Genomic DNA, 13,920 nt, shown 5'->3' on the forward strand with positions numbered 1-13,920 from the left:
AAAAATGTTATTGCAGCTCAGCTACATATGAAGCAGAAATGCAATACTAAATGCATCCCATGGACAGGAGTAGCACTATTGCTAGGAGGAAGCCACCATATTTTTCTCAATCCCTTCAATGCCATGTATAAAAACTTTTGTTTAACATGTAAGAAATCTGGGACTGATATTTATAATTGGTCTACAAGAAGGAGGCAAGATTTTACTAGTTGGACTCTCTCAAAATGTTTACTTTGCATTTCTGCTACTTTGTCATAGTGAGCTTGAGTGTGTCTGACATAAATTTCATTAAAGCACTGGCTTAGTAAACAGCATAGTCTGTTAGGCTGAATGAAGACCATGTCTTTCTAGAGCGGAAGGATATTACAGGATATAAATCTTAGGTTAATTGTTAATCTGGGTACACAGCAGGTAGGAACTATTAGGGGTTGATCCAGGGATTAGTCTGATTGACATTAGGGAGTCGGGAAGGAATTTTCCCCCCAAAAGGGCTAATTGGCTTCTGCTCTTGGGTTTTTTTGCCTTCCTCTGGATCAACAACACAGGAGGATAGACAGGCTGGACTAGATGGACATTGTCTTCATTCGGCTCTACAAACTATGTATGTTACTATGTCCATCTAGTTCAGTCTGTTTTAACCTCCCCCTTGTTGGTCCAGAGTAAGGCAACAAAAACCCCAGCGAGCCAATAAGCTCCAATGGAGGACATAAAATCCTTCCTGACTTCATAATGGCAGCCAGAGTAATCCCTGGATCAACATTTTAGATGAACAACCCCGCTGGTCACCTAATGTCTATATCCTAGAAAGACATCTAGTCCCCTTTTAAACTACTCTATGGATTTTGAGATCGCCACACCCTCAGGCAGAGAGTTCCACAGTCTCACTGCTCTTGCAGTAAAGAATCCCTTTAACAAAATTCCACATCACAAACAAAGTGGTACCAAAGCATTAATAGGTGCTTACCAGAGCTATCCATAGTACTATATATTCATCAATGAAGCTGTTAAAATACTGATTGAAAAATAACAGGGCAGGTCCAATAAATGCTGTATCTTGCAAATGCATTTCACTTTTTGTCATATGAGCAACCTATCAGGAAAAAAAAACACATAAAAGAAGAAAACTGAGTTTATTGTTTGTTAATTTCTGCACTCAAACAATACATATATTTATAACCGACCTCCAACAAAACACACCGTGATCTATAGCTGAATCTATTAACCCCTTGAGTGGCGGGTTTCCTACCACCCTGTCGTGCCCACCAGGGCAGGTTTTTTAAAATGGTCTAATCATTGAATTTCAACTAATTTTGCAGCTGCGTCTCAAGAGCCATAACTTTTTCATTTTTCCATTGACATGGCCATATAAGGGCTTGTTTTTTGTGGGACAAGTTGTGATTTTTTAAACAGGGGGGAGGAAAAAAAGAAATGGGGAAAAAAGAAAAAAAGGGGCCACGTCATTAAGGGGTTAAATAATGTATTAACTTCCTTCTCTGGGTCATTATGACGCATGGATACCACATGTGTGATTGTATTTTTGATTTTTTACAAAGTAAAGGGAGACAAGTGTTTTTATATTTTTTTCCTTTTTTTTTTTTAAATTTTTTTTTGTCCCTTTAGGGGACTTCCACAGGGACCCATCAGGACCCCTGATCACATTCCGGGGGTCCGATGGTGACAGCCCTTTATATGCTGCAGTGACAGCCCTTTACATGCTGCAGTCACATAGACTGCAGCATGTAAAGGGTTAACACAGCAGAGATCGGAGGTTTTCTCTGATCTCTGCTGCAAGAGCTAGTACCTAGCTGTCCTCTGACAGCCAAGCACCAAGCTCTCCCTGCCACAGAGACCATCGGCTTGCTTCTGACAAGCCGATGGTCTCTATGGCAAAGCAGGAGATTGCCGGCAGATCGGCAATATCTTCTGCTGATTTTTCAAAGCCCTTGCTTTGTTCTCTCTGGGTCTGTGCAGGCAGAGCACACTGCCACAGCTTGTGGCATTGTGCTCTGCAGCTCCGGGCTCCGGGCTCCGGGCTATGTCGCTATGAGCAGTGGAGCTCGTCCCGGAAAATTTCGGGGCGTGCCACTCAAGGGGTTAAAGGAGCTTATAGTTAAATGCATTTTTTGTAACCCCCATCCCATCTATTTCAATGAGAGCTGTGTTTACAATTACCGAACACTGGCTACTAACACAGGGGTCAGAGCAGTGCTTCTGCTCTGACCCTGGTATATCCTGGCAGACGCCGCTTGTATAACCCATTTAAAAGTTATACAGGCAGTTGCAGTTTCGGTGGCACAGTGCAGAGTCTGTGACTGCTGACCTCTCATAACACCCAAAATCTGCACAGCGGTCACAGACTCTGCAACAGTGCCACTACTGAACTGAAGCTGCAGACAGGGTAACTGTAAAGCCTGTGGGGATGCTGCCTGTCTAGAGGCCAATAATAAAGGGCCTAATATTGGCCTTCAACCTAAAAAAAAAAACAAACTGGCAATTTATGGTTCCTTGAAAGACGGCTGTGTATAGTAAATCCATTTAATTGTAAAATCTGCTTACATTTATTCCATATTTTAACCTTTATAGCAATAGTCGTATAAAGTTCCCTTTTTCCCTCTTTTTATCCCTCTCTTAAAGGGGTTGTCCGGCCATAAATAATGCATCTGATTACTTCTGCTTGCCCATTTCAATGCACTTTGTAATATACATAGTGCATTGAAAATTAGGCAAACAGAAGTTATTTACTTACCTTTAGGGGTGCCCCGCCTGGGGGTGCCACGCCCGGTCGGCGTCGGGTCGCTGACAACCGGTCGGCGTCGGGTCGCTGACAACCGGTCGGCGTCGGGGTGCTGACAACCGGTCGGGGTCGGGGTGCTGACAACCGGTCGGGGTCGGGGTGCTGACAACCGGTCGGGGTCGGGGTGCTGACAACCGGTCGGGGTCGGGGTGCTGACAACCGGTCGGGGTCGGGGAGCTGACAACCGGTCGGGGTCGGGGTGCTGACAACCGGTTGGGGTCGGGGTGTTCCAGGTCGGGAGGGATTTTTTGTGTTACTTGTAGTGGGGGAAGGGTGGCTGTCAGTGTTAATTGTGGTGGGGGGGGGGGGGGGGCGCCTGTCCTGTGGGTAGCCTTGTTTCACAGTGGGGGGGGCTGTAGGAGAGTTCTCCCCCGCCCCTCTCCATTCACTATACACAGTACTGCTGTTTACTCTCATGGTAGGATTTTATCCAGAACCATGAGTGTATAACAGTCTCCCCTGGCCATGCCCCCTCTAATTACAGTGTACAGCAGGGGGCAGGGAGAAAGTCTAGATCAGCTCATAGAGGCGGGCGTGTCATGGGCGTGTTGTGGGCAGGGCTAGGACTGGAGCTGAGCGAGGCCAGGAAATCCTGTCATTGCATGCCTCTTGCTGCCATCGGGAGCGCGCACACAGAAGAGGGAGAGCGCAGAGCATTGTGGGAAGGCAGCACAGAGGCACCATCTTTGAAAGCTGCATTAAACATCAGATTCTAAAGTAAGAAACTGTATGTGGACGAGGAGGGAAAAGAGGGGTGGAGCAAAACCCGTACAGTTGTGTTTGTTGTGAAAAATGATACTGTAAAAGTGGTGAAGAGAGTGAAGTGGTAACTTCAATAGAGGAGGTGCTGTCTGACCAGATGACGCACCACCTGGGTGGGCGTGATAGAGTAAGAGAATAGAACTAAAAAACTAGCAGTGAAGAAGGCGCAACACTAATGGTTAAAGCAAATAGGAAGTGACTAGAGATGAGCGAACGTACTCGTCCGAGCTGGATACTCGTTCGAGTATTAGCGTGTTCGAGATGCTCGTTACTCGTGACGAGTACCACGCGATGTTAGAGTTACTTTCACTTTCATCTCTGAGACGTTAGCGCGCTTTTCTGGCCAATAGAAAGACAGGGAAGGCATTACAACTTCCCCCTGCGACGTTCAAGCCCTATACCACCCCCCTGCAATGAGTGGCTGGCGAGATCAGGTGTCACCCGAGTATAAAAATCGGCCCCTCCCGCGGCTCGCCACAGATTTGTTCTGACATAGAGGAGGGAAAGTGCTGTTGGTGCCGCAGCTGCTATAGGGAGAGTGTTAGGAGTATTTTAGGCTTCAAGAACCCCAACGGTCCTTCTTAGGGCCACATCTAACCGTGTGCAGTACTGTGGAGGCTGCTTTTTGCAGTGTTGCACATTTTTTTTTTTTTGTATATCGGCCGTGCAGAGCATTGCGCCCTGCAGTAATTATTCATACTCCAGGGCCAGTAGCGGTGGTTAGGCAGGGACAGAAGACATATATTGTCAGCCAGGGACAGAAGACATATATTGTGAGGCAGGGACAAAAGACATATTGTGAGGCAGGGACAGAAGACATATTTATTGAATATAGGCAGTGGGCCTTTGTGTAGTTGTCCTCCTAATTCATACGCAGCCAGCTGTTACAGCAGGCTTGCGCAAAATTATTTCCTGGCTCTGTGTTGGCTGTTAAATCACCGCTGTATTCCAGTCCACAGTGCAACAGTCTGCAGTTATTTTACATACTCCAGGGCCAGTAGTGGTGACGCAGAGAGAGAAGACATATACAGTGTATATAGGCAGTGGGCCTTTCCAAAAACATTTGGGGGAAAAAATCTATTTGGGCTGCCTGTGACTGTCCTCAGTGTACTGGGTCTGTGCTGGGTGTAGTTGTCCTCCTAATTCATACGCAGCCAGCTAAGTGTTACAGCAGGCTTGCGCAAAATTATTTCCTGGCGTTCCGTAAGCGAAGTCAGCCTCCAACCACAGGCCAATCAGCGGCACGTTTAATTACAGCGTTCTGTTTCTGCACTACTGGTAATACACCATTCTGAGGGGTAGGGGTAGGGCTATAGGACGTGGATGCGGGCGAGGACGCGGAGGCCCAAGTCAGGGTGTGGGCACAGGCCGAGCCAGTGCTGTGGCCAGGGGTAGAGGCAGGGCCAGACCGAATAATCCACCAACTGTTTCCCAAAGCGCCCCCTCGCGCCATGCCACCCTGCACAGGTCAAGGTGCTCTACGGTGTGGCAGTTTTTCACAGAGACGCCTGACGACCGACGAACAGTGGTGTGCAACCTTTGTCACGCCAAGATCAGCTGGGGAGCCACCACAACCAGCATGCGCAGGCATATGATGGCCAAGCACCCCACAAGGTGGGACTAAGGCCGTTCACCGCCTCCGGTTTGCACCACTGCCTCTCCCCCTGTGACCCAACATGCCACTGAGATCCAACCCCCCTCTGAGGACACAGGCACTACCGTCTCCTGGCCTGCACCCACACCCTAACCTCCGCTGTCCTCGGCCCCATCCAGCAATGTCTCTCAGCGCAGCGTCCAGACGTCGCTAGCGCCACTGTTTGAGCGCAAGCACGCCGCCACGCACCCGCACGCTCAAGCGTTAAACGTGCACATTGCCAAATTGATCAGCCTGGAGATGCTGCCGTATAGGCTTGTGGAAACGGAGGCTTTCAAAACCATGATGGCGGCGGCGGCCCCGCGCTACTCGGTTCCCAGTTGCCACTACTTTTCCCGATGTGCCGTCCCAGCCCTGCACGACCACATCTCCAGCAACATTGTACACGCCCTCACCAACGCGGTTACTGCCAAGGTCCACTTAACAACAGACACGTGGACAAGCACAGGCTATATATCTCCCTGACGGCACATTGGGTGAATTTAGTGGAGGCTGGGACAGATCAGAGCCTGTGACCGCTCACGTCCTACCCACCCCCCGAATTGCATGCCCCAGCTCGGTGGTGGTATCTGCGGCGGTGTATGCTTCTTCCACTAAACCACCCTCCTCCTCCTCCTCCTACGCAACCTCTGTCTCGCAATCAAGATGTGTCAGCAGCAGCACATCGCCAGCAGTCGGTGTCGCGCGGCACAAGCGGTGGGCAAGCGTCAGCAGGCCGTGCTGAAACTACTCAGCTTAGGAGAGAAGAGGCACACGGCCCACGAACTGCTGCAGGGTCTGACAGAGCAGACCGACCGCTGGCTTGCGCCGCTGAGCCTCCAACCGGGCATGGTCGTGTGTGACAACGGCCGTAATCTGGTGGAGGCTCTGCAGCTCGGCAGCCTCACGCACGTGCCATGCCTGGCCCATGTCTTTAATTTGGTGGTTCAGCGCTTTCTGAAAAGCTACCCACACTTGTCATACCTGCTCGGAAAGGTGCGCCGGGTCAGCGCACATTTCCGCAACTCCAAGACGGACGCTGCCACCCTGCGGACCCTGCAACATCGGTTTCATCTGCCAGTGCACCGATTGCTGTGCGACGTGCCCACACGGTGGAACTCTACGCTCCACATGTTGGCCAGGCTCTATGAGCAGCGTAGAGCTATTGTGGAATACCAACTCCAACATGGGCGGCGTAGTGGGAGTCAGCCTCCTCAATTCTTTACAGAAGAGTGGGCCTGGTTGGCAGACATCTGCCAGGTCCTTGGAAACTTTGAGGAGTCTACCCAGATGCTGAGCGGGGATGCTGCAATCATTAGCGTCACCATTCCTCTGCTATGCCTCTTGAGACGTTCCCTGCAAAGCATAAAGGCAGACGCTTTGCACTCGGAAACGGAGGCGGGGGAAGACAGTATATCGCTGGATAGTCAGAGCACCCTCATGTCTATATCTCAGCGCGTTGAGGAGGAGGAGGAGGGGGAGGAGCATGAGGAGGAGGGGGAAGAGACAGCTTGGCCCACTGCTGAGGGTACACATGCTGCTTGCCTGTCATCCTTTCAGCGTGTATGGGCAGAGGAGGAGGAGGAGGAGGAGGAGGATCCTGAAAGTGATCTTCCTAGTGAGGACAGCCATGTGTTGCATACAGGTACCCTGGCACACATGGCTGACTTCATGTTAGAATGCCTTTCTCGTGACCCTCGCGTTACACGCAATCTGGCCACTACGGATTACTGGGTGTACACACTGCTCTACCCACGGTATAAGGAGAACCTTTCCACTCTCATTCCCGAAGAGGAAAGGGGTTCCAGAATGATGCTATACCACAGGGCGCTGGTGGACAAACTGATGGTAAACTTCCCATCTGACAGCGCTAGTGGCCAAAGGCGCAGTTCCGAGAGCCAGGTAGCAGGGGAGGCGCAGAGATCAGGCAGCATGTACAGCGCAGGCCTTTGGCAGCTTTCTGGCTCCCCAGCAAGACTGTGTCACCGGTCTCTAGTCAAGACTGAGTTGGCGGGCGCACTGTAAAAGGATGGTGAGGGAGTACGTAGCCGATCGCACGACCGTCCTCGGTGACGCCTCTGCCCCCTACAACTACTGGGTGTCGAAGCTGGACACGTGGCCTGAACTCGCGCTGTATGCCCTGGAGGTGCTTGCTTGTCCTGCGGCTAGCGTCTTGTCAGAGAGGGTGTTTAGTGCGGCTGGGGGAATCATCACGGATAAGCGTACCCGCCTGTCAACCGACAGTGCCGACAGGCTTACACTCATCAAAATGAACAAAGCCTGGATTTCCCCAAACTTCTCTTCTTCACCAGCGGACAGCAGCGATACCTAAGCAATACGTAGGCTGCACCCGCGGATGGAAGCATCGTTCTCTATCACCATCAAAAACGTGGACCTTTTTCCTTCATCAATCTGTGTATAATATTCCTCCTCCTCCTCCTGAAACCTCACATAATCACGCCGAACGGGCAATTGTTCTGAGGCCCACAAGGCTCAGTCATATAATTTTTGTAAACAATTTTTATACGTTTCAATGCTCATTAAAGCGTTGAAACTTTCACCTGAACCAATTTTTATTTTAACTGGGCTGCCTCCAGGCCTAGTTACCAATTAAGCCACATTAACCAAAGCGATTAATGGGTTTCACCTGCCCTCTTGGTTGGGCATGGGCAATTTTTCTGAGGTACATTAGTACTGTTGGTACACCAATTTTTTGGGGGCCCTCGCCTACAGTGTAATCCAATTAATTTTTAGCCCACCTGCATTACAGCTGACGTTACATCAGCTCTGTTGGGCACTGCAATGGGATATATTTATGTACCGCTGGTGGGTTCCAGGGAGCCACCCATGCCGTGGGTCCACACGGAGTTGTAACTGCATGTGTCCACTTCTAAAGAACCCCAGTCTGACTGGGGCATGCAGTGTGGGCCGAAGCCCACCTGCATTAAGCACAACATTACCTCAGCTGTGATGGGCAATGCAATGGGATATATTTATGTACCGCCGGTGGCTTCCTGGCACCCACCCATGCTGTCGGTCCACACGGAGTTGTAACTGCATGTGTCCACTTCTAAAGAACCCCAGTCTGACTGGGGCATGCAGTGTGGGCCGAAGCCCACCTGCATTAAGCACGACATTACCTCAGCTGTGATGGGCAATGCAATGGGATATATTTATGTACTGCCGGTGGCTTCCTGGCACCCACCCATGCTGTCGGTCCACACGGAGTTCTAACTGCATGTGTCCACTTCTAAAGAACCCCAGTCTGACTGGGGCATGCAGTGTGGGCCGAAGCCCACCTGCATTAAGCACGACATTACCTCAGCTGTGATGGGCAATGCAATGGGATATATTTATGTACCGCCAGTGGGTTCCAGGGAGCCACCCATGCTGTGGGTGCACACGGAATTCCCATTGCGGAGTTGTACCTGGCTGGGACTATTAATAAAAAAACGCGGTCTGACTGGGGCATGCAGACACCTTGACAGAATGAATAGTGTGTGGCACATAGGTTCCCCATTGCTATGCCCACGTGTGCAGCTCCTGATGGAGGTGGCACAGGATTGGATTTCTCATTGCTTCTGTACAGCATTGTGGGCTATCGTCCTGCCCCTTTTAAAGAGGGTCGCTGCCTAGCCGTGCCAACCCTCTGCAGTGTATGCCTGCGGTTCCTCCTCATGGCAGACACACTTATAAATAGACATGAGTGTGGCGTGGCATAAGGGCAGCTGAAGGCTGTGCAGGGACAGTTTGGTGTGCGCTGTGGACACTGGGTCGTGCGGGGAGGGGGGGGGGGAAGCATGTAACCCAGGAGAAGTGGCAGCGGAGTGTTATGCAGGCAGTGATTGTGCTTTGTTGGAGGTAGTGTGGTGCTTAGCTAAGGTATGCATTGCTAATGAGGGCTTTTCAGAAGTAAAAGTTGTTGGGTGGGGGGGGCCCAACTCTTGCCGGTATTGTGGCTTAATAGTGGGACCTGGGAACTTGAGATGCAGCCCAACATGTAGCCCCTCGCCTGCCCTATCCGTTGCTGTGTCGTTCCCATCACTTTCTTGAATTGCCCAGATTTTCACAAATGAAAACCTTAGCGAGCATCGGCGATATACAAAAATGCTCGGGTCGCCCATTGACTTCAATGGGGTTCGTTACCCGAAACGAACCCTCGAGCATCGCGATAATTTCGTCCCGAGTAATGAGCACCCGAGCATTTTGGTGCTCGCTCATCTCTAGAAGTGACCAAAGGTTTGGGAAACTTCTCCTTTTATTAAATAAAGTACGTGATCAGCTTATGAAAACGCGTTTCAGGGAACTTCTCCTGCTCCTACCATGGCTGACCCGCACCCCACAGGCAAACAGATCTAATCATTAACCCTTTTGGGACCCACCAATTGCTTGTATGTTTTGAACACCAGCTGAACTGACGAAGGGGTTATCCCTGAAACGACTTTTAACCTGGAGTGTTGCGCCTTCTCCACTGCCAGTTTTTTAGTTCTATTCTCTTAAAGTAAGAAACTGACATTCCAGCTGATCTGCCTGCTGGTTTGAGCCTCTGTACGCTGTATGTTACCATGCTCACTAAAAGGGAAGCAGCATTTTTATAAAACATTTTTACCCTGTGGGGCCGGACAACCGCTTTAAATACCATTAGAGAAGGAAGTACATCATGTCACTTTAGAAACTAATTTGCCATTCAAACCCACCTTGTTCTGTTGCAATTGATACACCATAAAATATATCCATATGTTTGGAACTGCCAGAACTTCAGACAGTTTATCCCATTGAAGGGTCTCCAATTTGATTCTAGCAGATTTGTTGCTCCACAATAAGTTACTAAATATTGTGAGACGTCTATAAAAATATCGTGCTGGAATCTAAATCGAAGAGTTTTGAAGTATATAAAAGGAGTTGTGACATCAAAAACATGTTATTAAGATTTCCCCTGTGAAGGTAAGTCTACTCGAGGCCATGATCTTGAGCTCAAACTTTTATACTAATGGAAGCAAATTAACAGAAATAAAATCCTGAGGTCTAGAGGATACCACAACTCTCAAATATTTGAATACTTTTGTACATAAAATGTATGCAACTACCAATATTCATCAGTGTTCAAATACTTTTACTATCAGCAAATATGCAAATATTGAGTTTGCTGAATGGTATGCTGGGAAAGGGCATGGGTTATATAAGAAGCTGCTCATTTGATTGAGCACTTGTGGGACCAACGGGAGCGACGGGTACGCCACCGCCACCCGCGCCAATCTTCACAACAATCGCTTCTCACAGCCTTGCACGAGGAATGGCGAGCTATTCCTGCCTAGACTTACAAAGAACTTGTGGAAAGTATGCCTCAACGTTTTGCCGCTGTAATACAAGCAATATTCCAACAGAAAATCTGCCCGCAAAGGTTCAAAGAGAACAGATTTAATAGTAAGACCCAACATCCTACAAAATGTATAAGAAATAGACATAATATGGCTGCTAGATTTATTCGCATCCACTGTATACAACAACAAATCATCTGCGTACAGTGAAACTCTACCTACAAAGTGACTCTACCCACAAAGAACTGTGTAGTAAGAACACTGAGTCATATTGAATGGAACAAAGGCCGATGTCTGCAGACCTGACATCACCTCATGAGCTGTCTGACTTGCAGATGGCCAAGCTCTCAAAAAAGCATGACATCGTGATTGTAGGAGATTTTAACTAAACAGATATTTGTTGGAAATCTATCTCAGGTAAAAGTAATGGATCTAGCAAATTCCTATCTGCTCTTGCTGACAACTTTATCTTCCAAAAAGGTAGAAGAGAAAACAAGGGGATCTGCTATCTTGGACCTAATTCCTACCAACTAGGAGGAAATGGTTGAGGAAGTAAGGGTGGATGAGACCTTAGGAGGCAGTGATCATGCTATCCTTGAATTTTGGATAAAAAGAAAAGAAGACCTGAGAAAACTTAGACCTCAAGGTTGGATTTCAGAAAGGCAGATTTCAATGAACTCGGAAAGAGGGTAGGAAGAATCCAATAGCTGGATGTTCTTAAAGGGGTTGTCTCGCGGCGGCAAGTGGGGTTAAGCGCTTCTGTATGGCCATATTAATGCACTTTGTAATATACATCATGCATTAAATATGAGCCATACAGAAGTTATTCACTTACCTTCCCTGCGCTGGCGTCCCTGTCTCCATGGCTCCATCTAATTTCAGCGTCTAATCTCCCGATTAGACGCGCTTGCGCAGAAGGGTCTTCTCCCATCTGTTCGGTCCGGCACGAGCGGCGTTCTGGCTCCGCCCCCTTCTACTCGTCATCGCGTAGCTCCGCCCGTCACGTGTGCCGATTCCAGCCAATCAGGAGACTGGAATCGGCACACGCGACGGGGGCGGAGCTACGCAATGATGCGTAGAAGGGTGCAGAGTCAGAATGCCGCTCGTGCTGGACCCAACAGAGGGGAGAAGACCCTTCTGCGCAAGCGCATCTAATCGGGAGATTAGACGCTGAAATTAGACGGAGCCATGGAGACGAGGACGCCAGCGCAGGGAAGGTAAGTGAATAACTTCTGTATGGCTCATATTTAATGCACGATGTATATGACAAAGTGCATTAATATGGCCATACAGAAGTGTATAACCCCACTTGCTTTCGCGAGACAACCCCTTTAAGGACAGAAACGTCCAAGAAGGTTGGGAAATATTGCGAAATGAGATTCTCAAAGCACAATCGTTAACAATTAGAGATGAGCGAACGTACTCGGTAAGGGCGATTTCGCAATCGAGCACCGCGATTTTCGAGTACTTCACTACTCGGGTGAAAAGTACTCGGGTGCGCTGTGGGTGAACGGGGGGTTGCAGCGGGGAGTGGGGGGGGGGGGGAGAGGGAGAGAGAGAGGGCTCCCCCCTGTTCCCCACTGCTACCCCCCACTCCCCTCTGCAACCCCCCACCCCACAGCGCACCCGAGTACTTTTCACCCGAGTAGTGAAGTACTCGAAAATCGCGGTGCTCGATTGCGAAATCGCCCTTACCGAGTACGTTCACTCATCTCTATTAGCAATCCCTAAAATAAGGAAGAATGGGAAGCATTTAAAGAAACCAGGACGGATGAACACATAACTTGCACATGTGAAAAAGGAAGAAAAATAGGTTTATCTAATGGAAAGATAAGGGAATATTTAAAGAAGAATATAATGCAGTCAGCAGAAACTGTAGGGCAAGTGTTAGATAAGCTAAAGCTCAGTATGAATTGAGGCTTGCAACAGAGACCAAAGGCAATAAAAAATGATTTTGGGGACATGTCAAAAGCAAAATAAATGTCAAAGATGCTATTGGATACTTACAAGATGAAAATGGTGAATTGTTCAAGAATGATGTTGAGAAGGCCGAACTTTTAAATTCCTATTTTGTATCCGTTTTCTCTCAGAAAATAGATGGAACATCAACTGATCTTCCCTGTGCTATTGGGGGAATAAAGAAATGCAGGCTATCTATAAGCAGAGAGATTGTGAGGGAACACTTAGCTAACTTAAATGAATTCAAGTCTCAAGGGCCAGATGAATTACATCCTAGGATACTAAAGGAAGCAGCAGAGGTAATTGCTGAACCACTCGCCACAATCTTTGAAAATTCCTGGAAAACAGGAGAAGTCCCAGGAGATTGGAAATAGGCAAATGTTGTCCCTATCTTCAAAAAAGGGAAGAAAGTGGATCCAGGAAACTACAGGCCTGTGAGCCTGACTTCTATTCCAGGAAAGATCTTTGAACAAATTATTCAACAGCATGTATGCAAGTACTTGGATAAAAATGGAGTAAATAACCAGAGCCAGCATGGGTTTGTAACAAATGAGTCATGCCAGACTAATGTAATTTCCTTCTATGAAAGAATTACCAACTGGGTTGACCAGGGAAATGCAGTGGATATAGTATATGTTGACTTTGGTAAAGCATTTGACAAAGTATCTCATAACATACTTATTGAAAAAAATGACCAATATGGGATTGACAAGGCAAATGTTAGGTGGATTCACAACTTTGAGTGATCATACTCAAAGACTAGTCATAAATGGCTGCACATCCAAGTGGAGGAATGAATCAAGTGGGGTAGACAAGACTCTGTCCTAGGCCCACTGTTGTTCAACATTTTTATAAATGATCTGGAGGAGGGAATTGATGGGAAACTGATCAAATTTGCCAACACCACAAAACTAGGAGGGATAGCCAACACTAGGGAAAAGAGAGAGTATTCAAAAAGATCTAGAAAAACTCAAACAGTAGGTGGCGACTAAAAGAATGGTATTTAACAAGGAGGAATGCAAAGTCCTACATCTGGACAAGAAAAATGAGAAAAGCATGTACAAAATCGGAGAAATGTGGCTAAGCAGCACATGTGAAAAAGACTTCGGTATACTAATAGGTCATAGACTGAACATGAGTCAACAATGTGATGCAGCAGCCAAAAAGGCAAACACAATTCTGGAATGTATTAAGAGAAGCATAGAGTCTAGATCATGTGAGGTAATTATTCCCCTCTACTTTTCCTTAGACAGACTTCATCTGGAATACTGTGTCCAGTTCTGGGCATCCCACTTTTAAAAAAAACAGGCAAACAGCAGCAAGTTCAGAGAAGATTTACCAAGATGGTGAGCAGTCTGCAAATCATGTCCTATAAGGAACGGTTAAAGGATCTGGGAATGTTTATGCTACCATGTGGCGGTTGCGGCTCCTCCTGGGGCAGCGGGGTGCTGGGT

General features: G+C 48.1%; 1 protein-coding gene across 3 annotated transcripts in view; it reads right to left on the minus strand.

Moving 5' to 3' along the window:
- LOC136625814 (choline/ethanolaminephosphotransferase 1) overlaps positions 1–13,920 on the minus strand; it is a 349,399-nt gene that overhangs the window by 15,828 nt on the left and 319,651 nt on the right. For 2 of the 3 annotated variants that reach the window (XM_066600334.1, XM_066600333.1), the window contains one exon: positions 965–1,090. In XM_066600334.1, the coding sequence (XP_066456431.1) occupies positions 965–1,090 (126 nt within the window). Of the gene's footprint in view, positions 1–964; positions 1,091–12,514; positions 12,632–13,920 lie in introns of those variants that run through there. The other variant, XM_066600335.1, reaches the window with a different exon arrangement.

Source organism: Eleutherodactylus coqui, chromosome 4 (genome assembly GCF_035609145.1).
Source record: "Eleutherodactylus coqui strain aEleCoq1 chromosome 4, aEleCoq1.hap1, whole genome shotgun sequence".
Classification (NCBI taxonomy): Eukaryota; Metazoa; Chordata; class Amphibia; order Anura; family Eleutherodactylidae; genus Eleutherodactylus; species Eleutherodactylus coqui.